The sequence below is a fragment of the Chrysemys picta genome, chromosome 2, assembly GCF_011386835.1.
Source record: "Chrysemys picta bellii isolate R12L10 chromosome 2, ASM1138683v2, whole genome shotgun sequence".
Lineage (NCBI taxonomy): Eukaryota > Metazoa > Chordata > Testudines > Emydidae > Chrysemys > Chrysemys picta.
In genome coordinates, this window is record NC_088792.1 from 90150276 (window position 1) to 90177280 (window position 27005).

The 27005-nt window shown below is 37.9% G+C and overlaps 1 protein-coding gene across 11 annotated transcripts in view; it reads left to right on the forward strand.

The window, feature by feature from the left end:
- Window positions 1-27005, forward strand: part of GOLGA4 (golgin A4) — a 169387-nt gene that overhangs the window by 96281 nt on the left and 46101 nt on the right. For all 11 annotated transcript variants that reach the window (XR_010598388.1, XR_006176855.2, XM_065583691.1 and 8 more), the window contains 10 exons: window positions 501-633; window positions 2485-2672; window positions 3803-3886; window positions 4695-4842; window positions 12201-12379; window positions 13822-13953; window positions 14965-15120; window positions 16276-20582; window positions 22550-22671; window positions 25512-25642. Coding sequence is in view for 9 of the 11 variants with exons in the window: in XM_065583691.1 (XP_065439763.1) it covers window positions 501-633; window positions 2485-2672; window positions 3803-3886; window positions 4695-4842; window positions 12201-12379; window positions 13822-13953; window positions 14965-15120; window positions 16276-20582; window positions 22550-22671; window positions 25512-25642 (5580 nt within the window). In the remaining 2 variants the exon portion in view is untranslated. The remainder of the gene's footprint in view (window positions 1-500; window positions 634-2484; window positions 2673-3802; window positions 3887-4694; window positions 4843-12200; window positions 12380-13821; window positions 13954-14964; window positions 15121-16275; window positions 20583-22549; window positions 22672-25511; window positions 25643-27005) is intronic.

Below are 27005 nucleotides of genomic sequence, written 5' to 3' on the forward strand. Positions count from 1 at the left end.
GCGTGCTGTGACTTGGCTAGTGTCCCAACTACGCACCTTACTGCTCACTCCACTCGGGCTCAAGCTTCATCCTCAGCTGGTGTTCCAACTACACACCTTGCTGACCCACGGGATGTTGCTAGGGTAAAAATTCTCCGACGATCGTGCACGCGGCGCGCATACACCTAATTGGAATGGACATGAGCAACACATCTCGAAGAACAACGGTTACAAAGGTGAGTAACCGTCTTTTAGGGCTGGTAAGTTTTCACAACGCTTACGCAAAGATGATATTGGAAAAATGTCCCATTTTGCTTCACCACCTATAAGAATGATAGTATTTATATGAGCGGAGAAAAAACAATGATTATTGTGAAATCTTATCAAAGAGAATTTGTCTTTCTATGGTATGGCGATACCAATTTGATTAGAGCTTCTTTCCATTTTGAAAGAAAAACATGTAAGGATGTACATGTATCATAATATTGCTTCATTTTTAACAAAATGGATATTTTATTTAGGTATCTTTGCTGAAACAGCGATTACAGAATGGCCAGATAAGCACTGAATTACCTGAGACAAATACTGAAACTGAACCACAAAGTCCAGCAAAAGAAATCAATGCAGAAAATGTTTTGGAGCCAGGAAGTACTGGTAGGTGTTTTTCAGAGAAATTTTGGAGAGGGTGGGACCAAAAGGATGATGCAGTTATGACAGCGTATCAGCAGGTGCAACTTAGGCTAATGTAATAAAAAAAAATGCTTTCCAGAGGAAGATAGTATGCCTCAAAATATGGCAGCTAAGAAGCTTGAGGAAGTACAGAGGAGTAAAGTCTCAAGTTCAGACATGTTACTTGTCAGTCATCGAAACTTTGAGAAACTGTACAGCTGAAGTCATGTGTAGCCCGATTAATCCAAACTGCCTCAGACCATAGTAGAAACTGCCTCATACCATAGTACTTCATCCATTTGGTTTACTGTGGTTTTTATGGTATTGTTCTTGGATAAGTTTGGCCCCAGGCTTTTCTTTCTTGGCCTTTTGACTTCAGAAGGGACTGCTTCCCCTGGGTTGCATTTGACCTGCTCTTGAGGAGTGTGTCAATGGTTGTACAGGTTCCTTAAGTTCCTGATCCATCTTGGTTTCTTAAAACATTATTGACAGGCCGTTGTTAGCAGGGGGAGAGTGCTGCCCATCCTTATTGTGTTGAGGTCTTCTTTCTGGAATCCATCAAGGAACCCTTTCTGGGATTCTGGAATGGTTGCCAGGTACTACCCTGTGTCGTTTCTCCACTTCCTGAAGAAGGTGAAAAATTATACGAATTTATCTTGCTGCCTAGGTTCATGAACGATCTCCTGATTTGGTTTTTCTGAACTTCTCATCTGCTTTTGAAATGATTGCCACTGGCTTGTAATTTTTGTGACCAAAAGACTGGTTTTCATTTGCTATTTTGGTTTTTATTTTCTTTAAAAATTCCCTTGAGTAATACTGCCAGCTAGATACTTTTGAGCTACATCATACTCCACCCTGAGAAAACAGGAGTCTGGTTGGTTGGAGCTAGAGAGAAGTCCACCACGTGAAGTGGTTTGCTTCTCATTTATATCTCTGTGTGTTGAGGATATTCTACTTGAGGCAACAGGCCAGATTAAGAATCTTGGTGTCATTCAATCACACCATTTGCATGGCAAATCTTGTTGGATGTGGCGCAAATATTTTTTGAACTGTGCAACTTGTGTAAGGTTTGCACCCCTAAAAATCAAAATGTGACAGAGGTGGTCTCAGTGAGCCTTGTGGTCTCTAGAGCATTGTTGTTCCTTTTTCCTCCATTTTTGATGAATCATACCTCTCAATTTAGTTAATTGTTTAAAAACATCTTGTTAAAAGTTAATGATTGCATATTATTTTAAAATATTTTTATTATGTTAAGGTCTCAGGAGCCTTTGTGGAGGGCTGCTTTAGAAATAAATATGTGGTTTAATTATGAATGCAGTGCATTGATGGCTCACTCTATGTAATGAAGGTGCATTCAGCTTGACTTTGTGCGCTTATTACAGTCAATGAAAGAATCTTCACATTTGTCTGATCCAGAATTAGTCCTCATTGTCAAGTGGAAAACTGGAAAAGAGCTTTGAGGAAAAGACTATTTGCCATTTTGTATCTATATGCACATTTACGGTTGGATCTTGAAAGCATTCAGGTTTTGTAGATGGCTAAAAGTAACTCTAAATTCAGTTGTAATGTTGCTGATTTGGAGTTTATTTGAAAATGTACTCTCCTCTCACACTCCCAGAGGAATAAACAGTTTAATTTCTATTTATAGTTAAAAATCACTGTTGCCGCTTTTAGGTGCATTATGCTGCTTCAGTGGCTTTCCCTGTTGTCTGTTTACTTCTATCAAGTAGTCAGTCATTTTAGTATTATTACAAGGAGTCTTGACATGAGAGTATGATAAAAGATCTGTATTTTGAAAAAGCAGTGCTTGTAGTAATGGGGTTATGTTGTCTGTAGAGGGTGATGGAGATTCTGCAAAAACACTAGAAACTCTGATTAAGAGAGTGAAACGTCAAGAGAACTTGCTTCAGCGGTGTAAAGAGATGATTCGATCGCACAAGGAACGCTCTGCACAGCTAACCAATGAGAAAGAAGCACTGCAGGAACAACTAGAAGAAAGACTTCAGGAATTAGAGAAAATGAAGGTATGGCGAAATCCCTAACTCTTGATAGATATCAGCTAATGTAGTGCAAGAGTTCTGGTATCATTTACTTAATTTACACACCTGTTCTGATATGGTGTGGGTCATTAAACTGATTTAATACAAAATACTGTGTGGCAGCTGTGCCAAGCTGCCACAGGAAACAAAGATGTAACTTTGTAACATACAGACTCAGAAATTTTCCTTGTAAGTCAGAAGTTTAATCACTATAATATTTGGCTGAAAGTTCCCCTATTTTAATGTTTAAACAATTGTGTCACTGGAAAAGCTAGACATCTGTGGTAGTTGGGATAGAATACTGCAAAAAAAAACAACAAAAAAATAAAAACCTACTCGTACATGTCTGAAAGAACATATCAAGATATAAAACAAGTGTTTTTAGTAGTTCACTAACAGCAAGAACACAGCGATGTATTAAGAAATATTTTGAGGCTTAGTATAATGAAGGGAACTTCTCACATAAAGATAGCTTGTATGAAGAAAAAAATGGATAGATATAAAGTTCCTGTATTCAAATTTTTTAAACATATCAAAATAAACATGGGATTTCTTAATAAGTGCAGAATGTGTTCATACTAGTTTGCCTGTTTTGATTCAGCATTTGAATCTTGTTTCCATTTCTTGGGTGAGATTCTTATCCTCACCCTGGCATATACCACGTAAAAGGGCTGGAGCAACGTAAACTGGCTTTTGTGCAAAGAAAGGATTCTCCCAGGACAAGAACTGTGGAAGGCAGCTGTAATGTTGCCTTCTTCAGACCCACTTAAGAGCTTTGGGATGGGGGTGGGGCTGGCGTGTCTGGGGTGGGTTTGCATCATGTGGCTCTGCAGATATTCTGGACAACACTGCCACCCACAGGATAGCCTGAGGAGGCTACCATCATTTTAGACCACCCCTCAGAGATGTTAAAACTACAACAGGGACTGGCAAGTTCCTTGCCCTGGCTTGTGAGTTGTATGATGGACTACTTAGAAACAAAGCACAAAATCTCGTTTCTTCTCTGTCTCATATTTAGGGACTTTTGCTTACATTTATCCAGACTTGAAAAAGAGGCAACTTTTTCTTATTGTTGGGAATGCTTTAGCTTTTTTTCATCTCTTGTGGTTTTTCAGGAACTTCACATGGCTGAGAAAACAAAACTGATTACTCAATTGCGTGATGCAAAGAATTTGATTGAGCAGCTAGAACAAGATAAGGTAAATAAGTCAATGTTTTTTCTTTAAACTTTCAGTATGGCTAGCACACGATTTTGGGATAAAATTTGTACAAGCTCAAACTGTCTGACCTCTATTTCTAGTTCTATTACAACTGCTTTTAGTAGTGGTTTGGTTTTATTTTACATTCCAGATTCATAGTGTTTTGTTTGCTTGTTAAAAGTTAAACAGTTGTTAGAAGGCTATATTTTGTAAATGCTTTGGTATGGTTGACTAGTAGTTCAGATTTGATGTTGCAAGAGCTGATTGGGACATGTTTTTAAAAGACAGCTTAGTGATTAGTAGTCTAGGTGAATTTCTAACTAATAGTTATAATACTAGGTTATGAGAAAAATAGTATCTAAAATGTAATTTGGAAATGTACATATATGGTAAAAAGTGATCAGTGAAGAAGTAATACCCATCATGTGCTTGAGATAGGAAGAGTTTTAATAGCTTCTATTTTATATAGGTTCTTATACTGCACTCATCACGTTAGTATCGGAGTGCCTTCCAGTAGTGTATTAAGCATTGTGACTTAATATCTGTCACGTTTTTGTTTCCTCATCCTTTCCCTGGAGGAAGATGTATGCAGTGGAGTGCTTTGGGTTTTTATTTTTACATATATATATAAACACACACATGCACATACACACACATGCTCTGCTATATGTTGATTAGAGAATACAAGGTCTAAGAATGGAAGGTGATGAGGTTTGTGATGATCCAGGATTGTGTCCTGGTGTGTAGTTGTTTTTGGCACATGCTATGTATTTATGTATTAGCCTCACCTGAAGCATTTCTTGGCTAGGGCATGGTAATAGCAGAGACAAAACGACAAATGCATGAAACAATGGAAATGAAGGAAGAGGAAATTGCTCAGCTGCGTGCTCATATCAAGCAGATGACTACCCAAGGCGAGGAGTTACGAGAACAGAAAGAAAAATCTGAAAAAGCTGGTAAGAAATTCTGGAGGTTATTGGCTTTTATGTTTGAATGAGAAAAAGCTTCGGCATGGTCTATCTGCACTCTCTCATCAGTCATCTCATCTTGGTATTAAAACAATTCCCTGTCCTGCCAGTGTTCCTCTACCGCTTCCTACTAACATCACTGCTATGTAGGGGAAGAAAGTTCAATTTGGTCTCTGCCTCCCCAGATAACTAGAGATTGAGAACATTTTATATTGTTTTCTTTAATATCCAAATTCACTAATCCAGTGATGAAATGTTGCTGAACGACAACCATACCTATCCCTTTCTGCACGAGGAAAGATTGCTGTGATTTGGTGGGTTTGTATAGTTTTCAGCAGAGAAAATTGGAGGGGAAAAATATTAGTGCATTTTTGTCAGAAGTGTAGTTCATATTTTCTGTAACCTCAACCGTAGGAGAGAATGTACATATGGGAGTGGAGTGGGGAAGAGGATGAAACAAGTTAGGCTTTTACATTTTTAGGGGAAAACCTATGACTGTGCCTCAAAGTATTAGTATCAGAAACATCCACTAATTTATTTCTAGCTGAACATAAACACAAAGCATAATTTATTTGTTCCAGGCTTTAAACTGTTTTGTTATATAAATACACATATCAGTTTTCTTTACAAGAAAATGGGTAACCTACTAAATGTGTGTGCGAATGTAGTACTAATTTAACAGGCCAAACTATATTCCTTGGAAAACAAAATGCGACCTTGTACAGCATAGCTTATAGAAGGTTTAGTTTTATTTGCATTCAATTTGCTTTCATAATCATTTTGAGAAACCTCACCTGAAAGTTGCATTTAATGCAGGTAATAAAAAATGAATAGTTTAATTTGCATAAAATGCACATTACAAATGTATTCTGTTGCTAAGATCTAATGAGAAGTTCAGATTCAGAAATTTTATTGCAGTTCACTTTATATTTAGGTAAAATTAAAACAGAACTTTACACTATAAAGATGGATTTACAACATGAGTAAATTATGTACGTTCTGAATGATGCAAAGAAACTGACTGAGCATCTAAAGCCAGAAAAGGTAAACAGAAAAGAAATATAATTCCATAGATGGTCTATTGGCAAACCTTTGGAAAACTTGTGAAAACACCAAACATCTGGCTTAGAAAATCCAGTTTTCCAGTTGTTAGTTTTTTTTTTATTTTTAGCTTTATAAAAACCAGATTTCAAAACTAAGCAAATATTAGCTTCAGGGTTTTTTATAAAATTAGCCTCTGGTAATGCAGAGACTGTAATGTTTAATTTGTAGTATTTGCTTTCAATAATGTTTCTTTAAAAATAAGTGCATACAGGTTAGTTGTTAGAATTTTAACTTCTCTTAGCAGGAAAAATGTGCTTTAATTAGTACACCTGTAGGTATGAAGTATTTTACCTTAGCTATCTGAAATAGAACATTGAAGCAATCGAAACCAGTTGCATGTCTCGTAGCATGGAGAATAGTCCATAAATAACTTCTTCTTTTGGCTTACTTAGCGCTTCAAAACAGAATAGAGATGATTCCCTTTGTACTTTGCAAAATTAACTGTTGTGGTTATACACGCGATTTGACTTACGGGGTGTGTGATGCTGACCATCACGTTTTGGGAAGTCGAGATTTCCACCCCATATCTCTTTTTAATCAAAACAACAACAACAACAACCAAAAAAACCACACCAACACCACACCCACAAACCACTTTGATGTATCAGTCCTGTCAGCATCTAAGTACAGTATATGCACCCATTATAGTGACCTTTCTATGGGTTTGAGGGCACAGTGTTCTACACTGTTGAACATGCTATTAAAATAAGAATGGTTTTGGCTTCTGGACCATTTGCTGGGTCATGTTGGATCCTAGTTTTCAGTGATAGAAAGTTAGTAATCAAATTAGAGTACAGAAAATTTCTGTTAGTAGCTCTGAGAGGTGTTTCTGTGCTTTTTCCCCTTTATTCAGTTTTCCTTACTACTGCCTGGCTTTGTGCATTCTAGAAAATCATTCAGAATGAAGACTAAAATCAGTCATGTCGAGATATAGCTTCAGTTTAAGATGAAAGTGTCACACACTATTTAAAATATAGTTTGATTCAGCAGCATTAAATTACTGTAATTGTCAGTTGTAAAACTGCTTTATTACTAATTGTAATAGAGCAATTGACATGGCTTTTAGGCCACAGCCCTCTGCTGTAATGACTGTAATATTACTGTTACATGCATTTATCACAGGCCTCTACATTTTGTTTAGTACACTAAACCCATATCTTACTCTTTTCACCATGTCACCAATTTTGGTGAATGTCCGTATTCCTAGACTTGCTTATCTTCACAAAGTATTGTTACTTTATCAAAAGGGAACGTGAAAGTGAATATTTATGGAAAGAAAATTTGTTTTAGGTTAAGTAAGTTATGGCTAAGATATGTGCAAGCTTACTTTCATTACACTTGGATAGATACTGTATCATTCATAGTGACATTTTATCTGTTTAAATACAGCATGTTATATGTCAGGCTGTATTTTTAACTTACCTGGAATCATAAATCTGTTCACTTTCTTTCCTTTGTAGCTTTTCCTTTATACGTAAACCATCATTTTAATTAGGTGAGCTTGATGAAATGGGCCATTATTTCATTTGATACAAATAACTTAAACTGGTGAATATTCACTATTATGTATGGTTATGTAGCAACATGATATATAAGCTTATTTTGTAAATAAATATTACATAAAATCACAAGTATGTAAATCTCCCTATTTGATCATTACAGTTCAACTTTTTGTATGCATTATATTGAAATCTCACAAAGCATCTTTTTTTGTGCATCCACACATGCCAATAAGTGAATCATGGTGCCTTTCCCAAGCCTTGTATGAACAGGACTGGGGTAAGGGCTCTCTCTTTCTTACATCACACAATGGGTGCTTGAACCAGGCTCTACAAAGTAAATTCTGTGCTTCTCAGGCAATGTCTAACTTCAGTCCTTTTACCTAAATGAATTGTAACTAACTTTCTAAATCCTTGCAATATTTGACTATCAAGTTACAATTTATCAAAAGTAGCCAGGATGTTTGTAAACTTGCACTTGAAAACCTAGGCTCTTACATATTATTAAATACTTGGCATAAATCCTCACTATTCAACATTTTGAACACTGTAGATATTCATTTAATGTTAAAGACGGTAATCTATTTTAGTACCAAGTAGAATAATGCAATTATTTCTGCCTTTATTAGGCAAATTATATTGTGTTTTATTTTGCCATCTCTTTGTAGGCCATACTGGTATTCATTTTGACAACTTAAATAATTCTCCTTTAATTTATCCTTCATGGTTTACAGAGAGCAAGAGCATGCTTAATAAGAATTCTAGTATATGCATTTCTTAATATTAGGTTAAATGCACAAAACAACCACTATAAGTATATCGAGCTTAACTGTCATATTGCTTATTTGAGTTGCCTCTTCTCTACAGTTGCATTTTGTGAGTTGGTTGAAACAGATGAAATTTATATTTCCCCAGTTTGTTTCATATCCATGCTCAGTGCTGTATTCCCTTGTTTTCACCACTTGGTGGTATTCTAGTTGACGATTACCCCGTCAGTACTCTTGAGATATTGGTTATCAGGAACCCTTCACAGTACAGACTGACATTAAATGAAATTTTAAAAAATTAGATATTTTTACCAGGTGTACTAACTGTTGTAGAGCAGTGTTTAAAAAATTGTCAAGAACTTGCCAGTGCAAGGCGTGGTGGTGGTAAAAATAATAAAAGTACCCTACTTTTCCTCTAACATTGATGGCAGCATTGATGGCTTTAGTCATACTGGACAGAAAAGATTCCTATTTGACCAGGGTGAGCAGATGAATTGGATTTTGCAAGGCTAGATTATAGTATTGTTTGCTATATTCCTTGGATTTTTGTTTTGCCAAGATACGTTAGAGAAGATTAACTTGAACATTATTCCAAATGTTTGTATTTTAACATGTCTGTTTTAGCAGTCACTTTGCTAGTGGAGAGAAGGACAAAGATAACCTAGTTTCTAGGTTCAGCCTAGAGATGTTTTAATGAACAAACAAGGCTGCTTATTACAGTTTTATAGCCTCATAAAGTCCTGATAGATGCAAAATTAGTCAGTTTTGTTTAACTGGAAGCATGCTAGTTTAACCTCCTGCTGGTTTGAAATTATCACTTGAGTGTCATATTACACTAGAATTAACTACCTTGAACAAAAATATTAGGTTCTTGCTTAAATACCAAAAGTGCCTGAGATGCATATAATTTCACTTTTAGAGAACAGAATGTCTTCCTGTGAAGTGTTGCTTCTTTGTGCTATCATGTACTCTTGACCTTTTATCCACCAGCTTATCTAACTTTCCCCTCAGCATTGTGCTTGTGCTTACGGTGATGGAGCTGGCCTACTGCATGTTGCTAAACTGCTACATTTTAGTAGTCAGTCCTAGTGTGAACTTGAAACCTTTTATTTGATGGATTTGCAGGCTATGGCAAATGCACTTTTCCCCCCATTAATTAACAAATTGCTTACATGAAATTGCAGCGTATATTACTCAGCCCAAGCGTTGAAAGTGTGAGACGCTCCTATGAATAAAGAGTTAAATAAATTTGAAATTTTTAACAGTAGTTTTTATTTCTGAATCTACTTCTGGTAAAAGCTGTTATGTTTTTAAAAAAGTAATTTGTGACACTGGCAGTGTGGATACTCTGTGTAAAGTACTTACGGACAAACTATAGCCGGCTATACATAGGTTTGCAGGAGAAAGTGAGGGAGATCACTCTAGCCCCTGCAAGTGCACAAGTGAAGCCTGTATCCATACTAGGGTTCGCCAGGTGCCCAGTTTTTTTAACCAGAAAGTCTGGTTGAAAAGGGGACCTGGCAGTGTCTGGGTCAGATGTACTGATCGGATACCAAAAGTAGGTTTACCGTGGGGCAGGGGGAAGCACTGGGTCATTAGCCTGCACCAGCCCCTGCTCAGCCGGGCCGCCTCCTACCTGCAGGCAGGCTCCTTATCAGGCTGCAGCAGCTCCTGTCCGAGCCCTGGAGCAGAGGGAGCCCAGCACATGGGGTGGGGGGTGAGACGGGAGGCAGAGATGATCCAGGAAGCGAGGGAAGGGGGGGAAGGAGCACGCAGTGGAGCAAAGCGGGGTGGGGTCTTGGGGGAAGAGGCAAAAAAAGGGCCATGGCCTCAAGAGAAGAGGTGGAGCTGGGGAAGGGCTTTAGGGGAAGAGACAGGGTAGGGGAAAGGGCCTCGGGGGGTCCATTTACCAGCAGCTAGAAAGGTCGCAACCCTAATCCATGATTTATAGGCACTGGCAAATGTGGAATAGGGGATATGGATTACTGCTGAACCCAGAAGGTGCTTGCCTGGGTGGGCTGCGGGGTTGTGCACTAGCAGAGCTGTTTGTCGTAGAGCACTGCGTACCTTTTTTTAGCAGCGCTGACTGAGCAGAGTGTACGTTTCCACTCTGTTTTATATTGGTTTACTAAATATAAAAAATGCACAAAAAACATCTCCAGTGTTTTTAACGTTTATAATGTATTTAAACACTTCAGTTCTTTTGATCATTAAAGCAGGAGGGAGGTTTTAAAAAAAAAAAAAACTGAGTCAGTGTTTTGCTACTGTGAGGACCCACGAAAAAGCTTCCTCGAGAAATTAACTCCAAAAAGTCATAATTTGGGTGAACATAATTATTTTAAGAAAATAAGTCTCCTGAAAATGCAGGAGTAGGCTCAGATTATAGTTAAAAGCTTTATTTTTAAATGTAATTCAAACACCATAAGTGCAAAGTGTCTTTCACCTTTCTAACTCATGGGCAAGTAAAACACCTGGAGGGTTTTTAATACATAATAAAAATATGTAACCATAAGTGCATAAGAATTGTAACTACTTAACAATATGTAATCGTTTGTGTTGTCGCAGAATAAGAGGCATTGTAATGATCAGTCTGAACCAGAGTAGATTAAGGGTGAACCGAAGAAACCTGGAGAGCTCCCGCCCTGTTGAAAGGAAATTACTATTAAGAGGAAGAGAAGCTAGAACTCTGAATTTTTTGAAAATCATTATCTCTTTATTTCAAAAACGGTATCCACGTATTTAGTCACGCTTGTAGTTGAGCTATAGGCTTTTTTTTTTTTTTAGGTATTTTGGATTAGAAATTTCTGAGATTTTCACCTTGGAGTTGAGTTTTACAAAAGTGCTGAAAAGAAGGTTCTACTAATCTGTACCAACAATTAGCTATATACGAACCCATTTTTAAAATGGGTTTTCCTTTTTATTTGCCTTTGCAGCAGAGAGAGCCCCATACTCATTACCACAGTCAGAAACAGGGATCCCCCCAGTAAAGGCCAAATCCTAATCCCAGTGAGTTGGCTTAATTTACTTGATTTTAAAGGAATCCTCGGCATAACCGGTTGTGATTATTCAGTACTATTGTAGCATTTTAACACAAAAATATGACTTCTTGGTATGTTTAAATTATTATGTATGAAGGAAATAACTGTGATATCTTTGATACTTCTGTGCCTTAACAGTTGGCAAATGTTTATTTTTTAAATCGTGACAACTCTCTGTATTTGGACTATATAACAGATTCAGAATTTGTTCCTGAGAATCAATTAACATGTACAAATTTAAATAACTATTGTATTTCAATATTCTGTGCTGGATGTCCATTGTGGGCATATTTTTAGTATAATCTGAGTTTTTTGGAGGTAAAACATCAGTTAAAAGTAATGTTTTACTCTAATATTTAATTTGAAAAGTTTAAAAATACTTCAATTTTACCACAGATATCTGTTGATAAACTGACAAAAACTCTGTGATAAATGAAATGTACCAGAATTGTTCTTCCTTATTCTAATAGGACAGAACTCTTTCTATGGTTAAATAAAAGTGGATATACATTCCAGTCATTCCTGGCTTTCTACTTATTCTACCAATAATTTTAGTGGAAGATTTCTTTAAAATAAACTGGTGATAAGTTACCTTTTCTTCATGGAGCATTCTTCAGTCTCTTTCATCTTCAGTTAGTCAGGATATGAAGCTAGAGGAAGAGTTGTGGTTTTATATGTTTATAGTTGGTGCACTTCATTCTGATTCTGGGTGAGCAAAATATATAGTAACCTAAATGCAATACTGGTCTAGGAAGTAGCAACTACTGTTCTGTTCTCTTCCCCTTCCCGATTAATGAGCCCATGTGAGCATACGGTGGATTGTTAGGGCCAGATTCTTCTGTCTGGTGTGTAACTTGTAGTTAGTGGGAGCCCTGTATACATGTCAAGGAAAATAATTATTTCTGGAATATCAGATATCTTTGTTTTGTTTCTTGCAGCATTTGAAGAGCTTGAGAAGGCTCTGAGTACAGCCCAAAAGGTAGAGGAAGCACGGAAAAAGCTGCAAGCAGAGATGGATGAAAAAATCAAAGCAATAGAAAAAACAAGTGAGGAAGAACGTGTAATTCTTCAACAAGAGTTAACCAGGGTGAAGCAGGAGGTGGTTGAGATTATGAAGGTAAAAGTTAAGGCAGAGTATGTCTCATTTGTTTTTAAATTAACGCTTTAATTTAACAAAGGTTTGGCTGTAAAATGTGTTAACATATCTGGGCTTGTTTTCAAACTCCTCACTATTTAATAGAAAAAAATAAATGTAAGGAAAAATGTTTTCAGTAATAAAGTATTGCAGTAGTTTAAACCTTTCAAAATTCATCTGTCCTTTTCTCTGGCAGCCTGTGGAAGCTTAAAATAGTATGTTAAAGGAAATGCACACAAACTGCTCAGAACTGACCTCATGGTTGCACACTGTTTAATCAGCAACGAAGAGTCCCGTGGCACCTTATAGACTAACAGATGTATTGGAGCATAAGCATGCGTCTGACAAAGTGGGTATTCACCCACGAAAGCTTATTCTCCAATACATCTGTTAGTCTGTAAGGTGCCACGAGACTCTTAGTCTGGATCTGTAAAAAGCAACAAATACAGCTACCCCTCTGATATTGTTTAATCAGTGTCTCTGGCCGTGCACCTGAAATAGTCACAATAGACACCTCTTTTCTACTGGCTTCTTAAAATATTCCAGTGCTATTTGTGACAAAGGAAAACTAAGTATGATTAACATATCGGTTCTACTTGTCTCTATTATGGTTATGATTTTTAAATAAGTACTTTTTATTTAGCATTTTTAGTCTTAACAAGTCTGAAGATTTTAAAAGTCTGCCACAGTGTGTGCTTTTGTTGAATGTGCTCTCATTCCATCCACTGTATTCGGATATGAATCTGTGTTCCTCCATCTTATTCTTCTAATAATTTTCAATTTGAACAACAATTTCTTGTGTTTATTTGTTACGTTATTAACTTTGCTGTGGTAATAGATTGCCACACTATAGTTCTAATATAGTGTTTTAGGTGAATGGGGTTTGTCGCTGGGGGAGGATTTGTAAACAAGTTTATATAAATAATTTACCTACCTGTGTAGGCCTTCAGATTTGACTAAACAGTATCTCTTACGATGATTTCACCAGTTGAGCTTTGACCTATATGTTGGCTCATGAAACTGACTTACTGAGCATAGAAAGGGAGCTACAAACAGTAGCTTATATCGTAAAGCTGTGAGAAAATTTTCTCCAATTTAAAACAAAATTAAAGCCGTAAATGGATTTGGGAGCACTGTTGGGAGAGACCTCAGAGTTTTTGTTATTCTGTGACTAGCACTATGCATGAGGTGAGAGAGCACGGAAAAGCATTTCGGAAACTTTAAAATAACTTCTTATTGGGATTATTCTTTTAACATGTAATTTTTACTTATGCATGTTGAGTAACATGCTGCCTATTAAAGAGAAGCAATTAGACAATTCCCTTTGTAACTCACACTAGCATTGTTCCGCCACTGTATGAGAAATAATGCAGGGGATGTTTGTTTATTGAAAAATCAGTAATTTCTCTGACTTGAATTTACAGAAGTCTTCAGAAGAGCATGTTGCTGAACTAGTGAAATTGCATAAAAGAGAACTGGCTACCAAAGAGCAGGAGCTAAATGAGAGATTACAGGCTCAAGAAAAGGAGTTCCAGGAGAAGATGAGGGCAGCTCTTGTAAGCATCCCTAAAATGTTCAAAGTTACTTCTGGCAGAGCAGGGTGGGAACAGAAGTCTGTCTGTATGGCAAACCCATGTCCCATCCCCTAAACCTCACCATCTTTCAGTAATCCCTATTGTTACTTCTTCTCATAACACAAGAACCAGGGGTCACCAAGTGAAATTAATAGGCAGCAGGTTTAAAACAAACAAAAGAACACAAAACACAGTCAACCTGTGGAACTCCTTGCCAGAGGATGTTATGAAGGCCAAGACTATAATAGGGTTAAAAAAAGAGCTAGATAAATTCATGGAGGATAGATACATCAATGGCTATTAGCCAGGATGGGCAGGGATGGTGTCCCTAGCCTCTGTTTGCCAGAAGCTGGGAATGGGCGACAGGGGGGTGGATCACTTGATGATTACCTGTTCGGTTCATTCCCTCTGGGGCACTTGGCATTGGCCACTGTCGGAAGACAGGATACTGGGCTAGAAGGACTTTTGGTTTGACCCAGTGTGGCCGTTCTTATGTTCTAAGCTTTTGAGCCACACACAGCCCTACTTCAGGTCAGAAGTTGGTCCAACAAAAGATATTACCTCACCTACCATGTCTCTCTAATATCCTGGGACCGACACGGATACAATTACACTGCATTAACACTCAGTTCACGTTTTTAAGATTGTTTTCTCAATCATAAAGATTAGAAGCTTAATTTTTATTTTAAAGTATAGATTATGCAGAAGATTATGCAGAAGATAAGTATGTTAGCTTGTAGCTATTTACCTGGAAAAACTTTCTATTTACTCCTGGTGTGGGGATTTTGCAAAAGATCTTTAACAAAATGTTATGTTTATATTGCTATGAAAAACAAAGTCGATTGTGGGTACAAAATGTAGTTATATAATCATTTGAAATGTGATTTCCTTTTCTCTTGCTAATTGTTTTGTAGAACCATCTCATGATGTAAAAAGTTATTTATTGGAGGTTTCTTTTGTACAATATTGTTTTATTCATAATTTTTGACACAGGAAAAAAGTCAAAGTGAGTGTTTACAGACAGTACAAGAAAAAGAGCAACAGGAATCTCTGGCATTAGAAGAAATAGAACTGCAGAAAAAAGCAATACAATCAGAGTGTGAGAAGAAACTTCAGGACATGCAGCAAGAAATACAGACATCTAGAACTGTGAGTAAAATTTTCAAAATGTTAACTAACCACTTTTCTGCATATTAACAGCTTCATGCTAGTAGACATGGTTGACTTGTGTGAACTGGCTATGATGAAAGACTGTCACACTTAAAACATATATTTTTGTTACCATGTTGTGCTGCAGTTTATAATTTTGTGGAGCGTTAAATGGCAGAACATGGAAATATACTTTTTTCATGTTCAGGCCTAGGGCATGTACTTGTATTCCCCATGCAGAATTTTTGCATACGTTGCCTAGCACAAAGAGGTCAATCTTTTTGGTTTATGATATAAACCATGATATAAATGTTAACAATAAATAATGATCAAGTGAATAAGACTTTGCTTGAGTGAGAGTTTGAAGGATCTGACCCTTTAGGTCACAAGTAAAACAATTTTATCTACACCTCTAACGCTGTCCTCGGGAGCCAAAAAATCTTACCACGTTATAGGTGAAACCGCGTTATATTGAACTTGCTTTGATCCTCTGGAGTGCGCAACCTCCTCCCTTCCCTCTCCCCCCCCCCCCCCCCTGAGCGCTGCTTTACCATGTTATATCCGAATTCGTGTTATATCGGGGTAGAGGTGTACTTGTTACCTAATGGATATTTTATACATTACTAAACCACTACAGAATTTTTCTAGATTGGGGGTTTCTGCTCAAAGCAGGTCTAGTATTACAGTATCAACAGTGTAAAGGCCAGGAATAAGGTACGTTAGCAGATGTGTGCGAAGACTACTGCGCACCTGTCGACACTCAAACTACTGGAACCAGAGCCATCAGCCTCTGAAGCTCAGAGCAGTTGTGATGAATTACCTCATGTATTTATTAAATTATTTTAAAACCTTTCAAAGAAGTTATCACATCTAAATTTTTAATATAAGTGAAATAGAAGGTCTTCTTTTATTTTATTATTACCATATAACTTAGTGGAAACAAAATTAATAACAAATGACAATACAATAAATGGCTTACATAAAACAAATTGATTGTTTGTTTTAATGTATTGTTGATTATTATTATTATTATTTTAAGTGGGCTACAGTTGGAATTTGTAGAATTTGAATCTGGTAAATAATTAAGCTGGCATTACAATTCTTTATATTAAAAATTGTTTATTCATACCACTTTTAAAAATCTTCTTTCAACAGAGAATTCTGGAATTGGAAAGTTCCCTTGCAAAGTATTCACAAGATGACAAAAGACAATTGGAGGAACTAAGTACTTTGATAGAGTCTGAAAAAAACAAGTATAATAAAGAAATCACTGTAATGGTTGAAAAGCACAGGGAAGAGCTAGAAAATGTGAAGCAGCAGGAGGAAGCACTTTGGACAGAAAAACTTCAAATTTTAAAGCAACAGCATCAGTCCACAATAGAGAAATTGAGAGAGAAACATGAGCAAGAAATGGATATAATGTTGAAAGAAAAAGAGACAGTTTTCCGTGCACACATAGAAGAGATGAATGCAAAAACATTAGAAAAGCTTGATGTGAAACAAACAGAGCTAGAAGCATTATCTTTCGAGTTATCAGAAACACTAAAAATACGTCATGACCTAGAACAAGAGCACTTTGTATTGAAAGATGATGTAGATAAAATAAAGCAGGAGTCTGAGGCAAAACTGGAACAACAGAGAAACCAGTACCAGGAAAAAATTGACTTGATGGTTAAAGAGCATGACATATCTGTCCAAGGAATTGAGAAGGCACGCACAGAAGAAACTAACCAACTCAAGGTACAGTTGGAAGAAAAAGAAAAACATCTGGAGGAATTAAAAGCACAAGAACATAAACTAAAGGAATCACTTGAAATATCTGAAGCTGAACTTAAGCAAGTGTCTGCTAAACTAGGAGACCTCTGCCAGTCACACCAAAATAATTCCAGTGAGCAGGCAAGGGTTTATGAAGGACAGTTAACAGAGCTGCAACAAAAGTTGACAAATATGGAAGCTGAAAAATCACATCTTAAAGAACAGATTGTAAGAGCTGAATCACAGCTGAATGAAGTTAGGACTGAATTAGACTCTTACGTATCCCAGGTACGTGACTTGAGGCAGCAGCTGGAAGAGCAGAGCAGTGAAAATATGCAGAAAATAACCTCTCTAAAGCAACAGTATGAATCTCAACTGAAAGATCTCGGTACAGAGACTGATCAGGCAAAGAGAGATGTGGTTGAGAAGGAAAATCAACTTGAACAACTAAAAAAGCAGCAGAATCAACAAGTGGAAGAGCTCAAACAGAAATTATCAGTCAAAGAGGAGAGAATTAGTGCTTTACAAGTTGAATATGAAAATAATTTAAAACATCAGGGAACAAAGATGGAAAAAATCAAACAAAAAGCAAAAGAGATGCAAGAAATGTTCAAGAAGAAACTTTCAGAACAAGAAGCTAAATTGAAAAAAGAATTTGAAAACAAGCAGTTGGAGTTCAGTCAGAAAGAGAAACATTTCAATGCAAAAATGCTGGAAATGGCACATGCCAGCTCAGCTGGAATAAATGATGCTGTGTCAAAACTGGAAATGAACCAGAAGGAGCAGCTGGAAAGTCTTGCAGAAGCTCATAGGCGGGAACTAGAAGAAGTTGAACAAACATGGGGGAAGAAACTAGATCAGCAGGTTGAAGAGCTCAAGGAAAAGCACGAAATGGAACTACATAAAAAAGAGAAGGAAGTTGAAGACCTGAAGCAGAAGCTAGACACCTTCAGTGCTGAGAAAGAGGGGACTAACATAGAGATCACCCGGCTGAAGGAAGAACAAGTGAAGAGAGACGGATCTTGGAATGAATTGCAAGAACAACTAAAGCAGTTATTGGCACAGGTGAACAGCTTGTCACAAAGTGAAACTGATCTCAAAGCACAACTTGAAAAACTAGAAGATGACCTCAGTCAGTCTCTGAAGGACCAGGCTGTATTACAGGAACAGCTCAGGGAGCAGAAAATAATGGAAGAAAAACAGAAGATAAAAGTTACGGAACTGACAGATATGTTGAAAACATCTGATGAAAAACTCCAAATTCTAGAATCCTCACATTGTAAAGAACGTGAGGATTATGAGAAAAAACTAGAGGATAAACATTTGGCGAGTCAGCAAAAACAAATTGAATTTGAGAGGTTGTCAAGCGAACTAGCAGCACAGCTGGATATTTACTGGAAGGAAGCTGACATTTTATTGAAAACTAAAACCAATGAAGTAATTGAAAAATGTACTGAAAAAATTAATTTAGTAATCTCCAGAATTGCACATTGTCAACATCAAACTACAAAAATTAAAAAAGCAATATTAATTAAAAACTGTAAAATTCCTGAACTAGAAACACAGCTTAGACAAATAACAGAACATCATACTACAGTAAGTAGCTCTTTGCAGGAGTCAACACAACAGTTACAAGATAAGGAAAATGTTCTTATACTCATGAAAGCTGACATTGAAAGACTTGTAACAGAAAAGGAGCTGTTACAAAAAGAAGGCGGGCATCAGCAACAGGCTGCAACAGAGAAGGAAACTTGTATCACACAGTTACGGAAAGAGTTATCTGAAAATATTAATGTTGTGACTTCAATGAGAGAGGAGCTTAAGGAAAAAGAATCTGAGATCTGTGCTCTCAACAAGCTTGTGAATGAACTAAATGTCAAACTTGAAAACAGCATAGGTTTAACAGAAAAAGAAGCAGCCCTATCTTTGTTAAGCAAGCAACACCAAGAGGATCAACTGCAATTATTGAATCAGGTGCAGGAATTATCTTCCAGGGTTGAGTCACTGAGTCAAGAAAAAGCATCCGCTTTGGAGCAGGTAGACCACTGGATGAACAAACTGTCAGAATGGAAGAAAAAGGCACAGTTAAGGTTTACCCAGAATCACAATACTATTAAAGAATTACAAAGCAAGCTTGAATTAAATAATATCCAAGTTGGTGGAAAGGATGAAGAGATAAATCAACTTAAGGAGGAGTTGGATAAGCAAAGCAGGAATTTAGATAGTTTGAAAGATGTAATGGAACAAAAGCAGAGGAGAAGGGAAAAGCAAGAAGGAAAATTAACTGCAGAGTTAAAAATCCAAACAGCGAGAATTGCTGAGCTAGAGGAACACATTGCTCGGAAAACAGCGGAAAATGATTCTTTAATGGAAGAACTTAAAAGGCACAACCAGCGAAGAGAGACTGAGCAAAAAGAGCTTGTTCTGCAACTTCAGCAAGCTGAGGTTGTAGTTGTCGAAAAGGACAACAGGTTCAAGGAGGCTGAAGAAAAAGTGCTAAGTCTTGAAAAGCAAATGGATTCAATGAAAGCTGAACTCGATACAAAGCAGAGAGAATTTGAACAAATGAAAACTGCAGTGATGAAAAGCAAAGAAGAAGAGTTGAAGGTGCTGGAAGATAGGATGATTGCAGAAAACACTACTAAATTAGCAGACCTGAAAAAAAAGGCGGAACAAAAAATAGCTTCCGTTAAGAAGCAGTTTACCTCTCAAATGGAAGGAAAGGAACAACAGTTTAAGCTAGCTATGGAAAATCAGTTAAAAGATTTAGAACAAAAAATGCAGGAAAAAGAGGCCAAAATTATGGATTTAGAAGAAAAAAATAGATTAATAAGAGATTCAGCAGACTTGGAAAGAGAAATGATGCAAAAAGTAGAAAATGTAAAAGCTTCCATAGAGCAAGAAAAAGCCAGTGTGCTAGAGAACGTACGACAGATGTATGAAGAGAAAATAAGTGCAATACAAAAAGACTTAATAGATAAGGATGGATTATTGCAGAAGTATGAGAACGAGCAACAAGAAAGTAATGACTCTAAGCTAAAAATGAAAAGCCAACAGGAGGAACTCTTAAAAAAATTGGAACGTACTGAGAAAAATCTAAAAGAAGAACAAGCTGTGATTGAAAGGCTCCAGAAAGAAATAGAAGAAAAAAATAAGAAATATTCTTTGTTGCTGGATCAACACACAAAAGATGGTGATGACTTAGCAAGTATCAGAGAAGAATTAAAAGCCCAAGTACAAAAACATCATGATATGGAAAATGTGATTGGGGACTTCCAGAAACAGTTTCAAGAAAAGGATAAAGTGAGTCAGTCTTTGGAGCAGAAGATAAGAGAGTTGGAGGATGATACAATAAAGAAGAAAGAAGCATGGAAGGTTGAGATGGCAGAGGTAACTTTGAAATATGAAGAAAAATTGCAAGGGCTCCAGCAACAGTTGGGTGAAAGAAATAGCCAGCTGAAAGTTTTTGAAGAAAATGCAGAAGAAAAGACTAAATCTGATTTGGAGCTGCAGAAATTACTTGGTGATATGCAGACTCAGCAAAAGGACTTGCAAGCTAAACTGGAGGAGGCTGAGAGAGAGAAGCAAAAACTGCGCAAAGAAATAAGCAAGGTGCAGAAGGATTTGCGTACTTTGCGGAAGGAGCATCAGCAGGAACTAGAAATAATGAAGAAGGAATCTTTAGACGAAATGGAACAGAAAATCAGGTATCTTCTATATTCCTTAGTCCATTAAACTATTTTTTTTTTTAAAAAGTGATCTTTAGTTACTTTAACCTGAAGATGAATACATATATTTTTAAGCTTATTTTATACCAATACAATAGAGATTAATATTTTACTAAGGATTTATTTAAAAAAAAAATAAAGCACTTGAAAGTAATCCTTCACAAACAAGTGAAAAATAAGTTTTAGTTCGTAAACCAAAGAAAAGTACAGTAATTTGCAAAACAATATATATCACTCTTGGTTTGGGGTCAGTGATGTTTTTTGCAGCTTTCCTATACAACTTACTCCTGGTGGAATTCTCCAACAAAAAAATAAAAATTCTGCACACAGTATTTTAAAATTCTGCATATTTTATTTTTTCAAAATAACACAATATAATTACACCAGTTTCAGTTATTTTTGGTCATTTATTTCAAAATACCTGTCAGCAAGTATGTCTGTAACAATATAGACACCAAAAAAGATTCGGGAAATGTTTTTTGACAAATAGATTCCCTACTAGGTATATTAATACAGAACTACGAGTAATAATTAATTTAAACTACAATACAAACTATTTCTTGCACCCCTCAGAAGCAGTGCAAAGGCTTTGGAGAGTCAGGGATGGTGGAGGAGCTGAGGGAGAGGGAAGTAAATTGCTAGGAAGGAGCCTGGGTGTGAACTTCAAGGGTTGTTGGGTGTCGGTGGGAAAAGTATGGAACGGGTTTTTTAGGGGTGTGGGGAGGGATGTTAGGGAGCTTCCCCCATGCAGACCTTGGCTGACCCCCTAGCCTCTCCCATTCAGTCAGGCACATCTGCCCCTGTCCCCATGTGCCCTCACCCAGCCACTCCCCTATCCCTATGTAGCTCTGCATCCCTTACCTCATCACCAGGTGTCTCTGTGCTCCCACCCAGCTGTGTAGCTCTGCAGCCTCGTCCCCATGTGTCTCTGCACCTCCTTTACCCCTGTGGCCCTGTGCCTCCACTCCCATTCAGCCCCTGCCCCAGTCTGTCCTCCCCCACTAGCCTTTATGAGCCCCCTGTCTGACCCTCCCAGCAGCCCCACACTGTCTCCCCATAGCCCTGTCTCCTGCAAAGGCAGCTCTCTCTCTTCCCTCGCTGGTGGGGAGCTGCAGCTTTGCTCTGTCACCACATTGCCCTCTGGTGGGGAAAAAGGTGGAACTACACCAACATTTTGGCAGAAGTTTTTTTCTGCACACAAAAATAGAAATCTGCAGAGCTCATTAATTATGCATGCGTGCAATAGTGCAGAATTCCCCCAGGAGTAACAAGTACCTCTCAATACACAGCTTAAAATATACACACAGTTTTAATTTCCTCAAAATGGAGAATGGGGAAAGGATATTAAGAAAACGTGATACTTAAGAAGATTTAGGCAGAGTACAACTATGGGCCTAAATTTGCAAAAGTAATGTGATTTTTGGATGCTTCATCTACCTTCTGAAAGGTTGCCCACCTTTAAGGTGCCTCAGGTTGTACCCAAAATCCAGTTGAGAATTCAGGCAGTGGACTTCAAAGAAAGAGGTACAAGCTGATTTAAAAAAAAACCCAAAACTTCTGTGTTTGTGTGTGTGCACTTGTGTGTCATAAAAACATGGTATACTGTTGAGAGCGCTAACAGTTTCTCAACCCAGGTTTTGTCTAATAACACTGTCTACATGCAGAGCATTCCTGTCTTGATCTTCCCTGAGCAAAAGTCCCAGGGCACATTTTTATTGGTCTCTTCCATTTTGGCAAAACACCTGAGCCTTCCAGGTGCATCCTATAGGAAAGGAGCAAATAGCCTCCCTGGGCCCCAGGGAATTAATCCCAGTGCCAACCTTCCCCTCAATTCAAAACCATGCTTAAGTAAGAGTCTTGGAGAAACTCTAAACTACTTTTGGTCTTTCCTTTATACGCCTCAGATCAGTAATGAATTTCTTGACTTTTTTTGTTCTGTTGTACAGAATTGAACAGGAAGATATTGAACTAAAGCACAACTCCACCTTAAAGCAGTTGATGAGGGAGTTTAATACTCAGCTGGCTCAAAAGGAAAGGGAATTGGAAACAGCTGTACATGAAACAATCAGTAAGTGAAATGTTGTTGTTGTAATCTGGATTTGTTGTTTTGTTGTCTGTTACAAATAAAAATTGTCAACATTTCAGGTTAACTTTCGTAGGGTCAGTTTCATATGGGTATCATAGGCTACATCTACACTACAGGGGGGAGTCGATTTAAGATACGCAAATTCAGCTACGTGAATAGCGTAGCTGAATTCGACATATCGCAGCCGACTTACCCCGCTGTGAGGACCGTGGCAAAATCGACCTCCGCAGCTTCCTGTCGACGGCGCTTACTCCCACCTCCGCTGGTGGAATAAGAGCGTCGATTAGGGGATCGATTGTCGCGTCCCGACAGGACGCGATAAATCGATCCCCGAGAGGTCGATTTCTACCCGCCGATTCAGGCGGGTAGTGTAGACCTAGCCATAGAGGAGGAAGAGTCACAGATCTGAGTAGTAGCCATTGTTGTGTGAAGTTAGCCCTGCCTAGAGAGCTGAAAACCAGGTCAGGAAAAAAACCTGCTTCTGCAGTGGGGAATATTATTCTTGCCTAGGGAGCAATTGTAAAGCTTATAAGATGTACACTGGAAATTTTGTGCTTTTGCAGCTGTTCTTTCTTATACCCAGAGATTGGGTTCCCTAGCTATTGCTGTGGACTTCTGCACCTGCCAGTGTATAAGACACCTGACTTGTGCATAGTTAACTACCTTTTTGGGAATTTCTACAGGTAAATTGTAGGTATGTGAGATGATTTGTATCCTGTTAAATGAGATGAAAGTCAAAGTACAGTAATTGTATTTGATTGTTGAGTTTGCATTTTAAAACTTGTGTTTTCAGCACAACAAACTTATAACAAGCATTAGACCAGGGTGTCTGACTGTAGCCTTTGATGGCAATTGATTAAGAAAATGTATATTTGATTATGAATTGGAAATTCACCCTGCAGCTTTTAGCACTGAGAGTCAGTCTAACTTGTGCCAGCTGAAAATGGTCCCAAAAGGATCACATGCCAGCTGGGAATAGCTGGAGCACAACATGCTTCTTCATCTACACCTTGCCTGCCCCTGTGCCTAAAACTGTGAGGGGAGAGGGAAGCATAGGAACTGGCTATTCTGGCTCTGTGCTTGCTAGAGATGCCCTTGTACCTGGGGAATTGAGACAGGGAATTGCAGGTGTTTTCTGCTCCCTCATGCTGGCAGAATAAGGCATCTAGATTCAGGCCAGGACATGGAACTAAAACTGCTACAGTGGCACTCATGGATGATATCCTGTCAATGGATAGAGGGCAGACCTTTGTTCTTATCCTCTTGTACCTCTCTCTAGCATTCAGCACTGTTGACCGTGAGATACTGCAGTCCTATCCAAGAGAGGTGGCAAGGGTCCAGAGTAATATGCTAAAATGGTTGGGTGTATCCCTAGAGGGACACACCCAACAAGTAATGATGGGAAACTCCACCTCCATCACTAGATCATTCACTTATGGAGTCTCAGAAGGATCAGTTGTCTCTCTAGTCCTTTTCAACATCTACATGCACCCACAAGTTGAACTGGTCATACAAAGTGGACTCAAATGCCAGCACTCAGTAGGTGAGTCATGCAGCTCTATCTATCCTTCACCACATTTGGCCATACCACTACCACCAAGATGATCCAGTGTTTGGGCAAGATAGCGCATGAATGTAGAACAACTGGCTGAAGCTGAATCCAAGCAAGACATCAGTGAGGCTGGTATTTTGAAGAGTTTGAAGAGTATTTTGAAGAGTTTGCAGCTACGGTGCAGTCTCCTTTGGTTGAAGGTACACACTCACAATTGGTCAACTGAGTCTTTAGTTTAGGAGTGCTTCTGGATTCTTTGCTGATGGTAAGGTCTTGTATAGCAGCATTTGTGGGTAACACTTTTGACCATCTCTGGTTGGCTAGGAAAATCTGTTCCATCCTGGTGGATAAAGACCTGGCCTCAGTTATTCTTGCCTTCATCACCTCTTGGCTGGACTAGAACAATCGGATATACCTGGGCACAAAGACTGCAGTGCTTAGGAAACTCCCAACTAGTACAGAATACTGCAGCGCTTCTCAGCAATACAGGCTACTGCGAGCACAACAAACCTGTCCTCTGCTCGCTATGCTGACTTCCCATAGAATATCAAGTCAAGTTCAAGGTCTCAGTCCTTATCTTCAAGGCTCTCCATGGCTGGGTCCTGGGAGACCACCTAAAGCCCTGGGATGAAGAGCATGTCAACGACTTCATTCCCTGGAACAGAGGAACTCTTTAACAAAGGTAAAATTCATCTGTGTGAGACAACTTTCTCGGGGCCAGTCCTGAACTGTGGAATGAACTTCCTGAGGACCATCACAAACCTCACTGCCTTTTTATTGAAATGCAAAGCACACTTCTTTGACTTTGCCTTCTTTAACATAAATACATGTATATATTTAAAAAAAAATCCTCTTTCAAAACAAACACTCCAGGGATGAGAGAACAAACATGCAGCAGATATTAGTCACGTTGCTTAATGCACAACTGTAAGGCAGTCAGTTACTATGTCCGTGTGCATGGGATAAAAGCCTACATAGTATGGTAGCTTTGAATCTGCTGCTAAGTATTGTGACCTTTCATCTTCTTGAAATCTGTTCGGCCCTCAGGCTGAAAAAGAGAGACACCACTACTTTTAGATCATGTATAGCATGAATTGTTTGATTCATGCTTGATTTTGCCTCTTGAAAGATTTTTTTTCTCATACACCTTTATAGAAGTGTCTTCAAATCTTACTTTTTAATCCTGTTCATAATGTGATGTTGTTTTTTATTTGGTAAAATATAGCTACCTAATCAGTTGTGATATTTCTTGACTTTTTTAAAAAAACAGGTAAAGCCCAGGATGTGGAAACTGAACTGATAGAAACCCATCATGCAGAGACAACACAGTTGCATAGAAAAATTGCTGAAAAAGATGACGATCTAAAAAGAACTGTAAAAAAGTATGAAGAAATCCTTGAGGTATCTTTCTTGAGAGTGTTCTGGTTCAGTACATTTCAATTCTGTTTTTTAAACTTCCCAATGGGTCCTTTTAGGCAAAAATTTTAATCTTTATAGGAGATTTTTAAAAACACATTATTATATACATGCTTTTTATGGGTTTAATATTTCAGATTACATTTTTTTATTTAGATCTAAATATTCCCCTGCATTGTTTGCACTTAAAATCTTTCTGCATTTTGCTAATCCGCGAGAATCCCAAAATAAACCTGGCTAGACACAAAAATAAGGCTAGTTTACTTTTAGTGCTCAACTGAGATCTTGATCCGGCAACGAAGTCCATAAACTCCGGAGCCCGAGTAAGTTAATCAGGGCTCTGCTTAGTGTTGGGGTGGCTTCTGACAGCTTATCCACTCAGTAGCCTCCAAGACCTTATCCACTCAGCTCAACTCCGAACTTGTCACTGAGGTTTCTTTATTGGCATACAATCAAGCTACTCTTGAATTGAACAGGCTCAAGCATAGTGGGTGGGTACCAGACATAATACACATCCAAGGTTACACAGAAATCTTTCATTTATATACACATTACACTCACATTCACTATACATTGCATTACATGTTTTGGGACTGGTTTGGTTATTTTACAGGAACCAATCACTATACAACATTCTCTGTCCACTTGCTGTCCATGTTCTTGGACTTAGTAAATGGTTCCCTCTCCCTCCGCCCCCCCATCTTAGCTAGCTCAGACATTATCTGTTTGCTTAGTGACCTATTTACTTATCTTGGCACAAACATTCTGTTTTCAGCCTTCTGATCTAGTCCCCTCCCTAATTCTGTCTACCAAAAAATGAGGCCTACCTACATTTACTTACTCATGTCAAGCCAGGCCTATGCTTTAGGTTTAAAGGTCTGCGCACACATCTGAGTGTAAGAGCAGTTTCCAAAGTGAAATTCAGAAAGTAAACAAATAGTATGAAGTAGCGTGAGGTTTTAAAAGGATTGAAGTTTAATAATCAAAGGTGGTGTTGGTTGCATAGTAGCAATTAAAAAACGTAAATGTTTTTGTCCTGTTAGTGTTCCTTCAGTGACCAATGTGAAGGACTGCATATCAGGCAAAGTTAAGAGGACTATGTTCTATTTTAAAAATAGAAAGGAATCTAAGGGCAGAGGACCATATTCTGATTTTATACCTCATGCATCCTGAAGAGTTCAGTGGACGGGCCACGTGTGTAAGGCAGGGTAGAATTTGGCCCAGAATCACTTTCCCTGATTTCATTTTCTAATTTATAACAATAAAGTTAATCCCTTTGTGTCATCATTCTAATTTTTGTGTTTTGGGAATATTTCCACCTTTTTTTCATCCACTCTCTTATATGGTT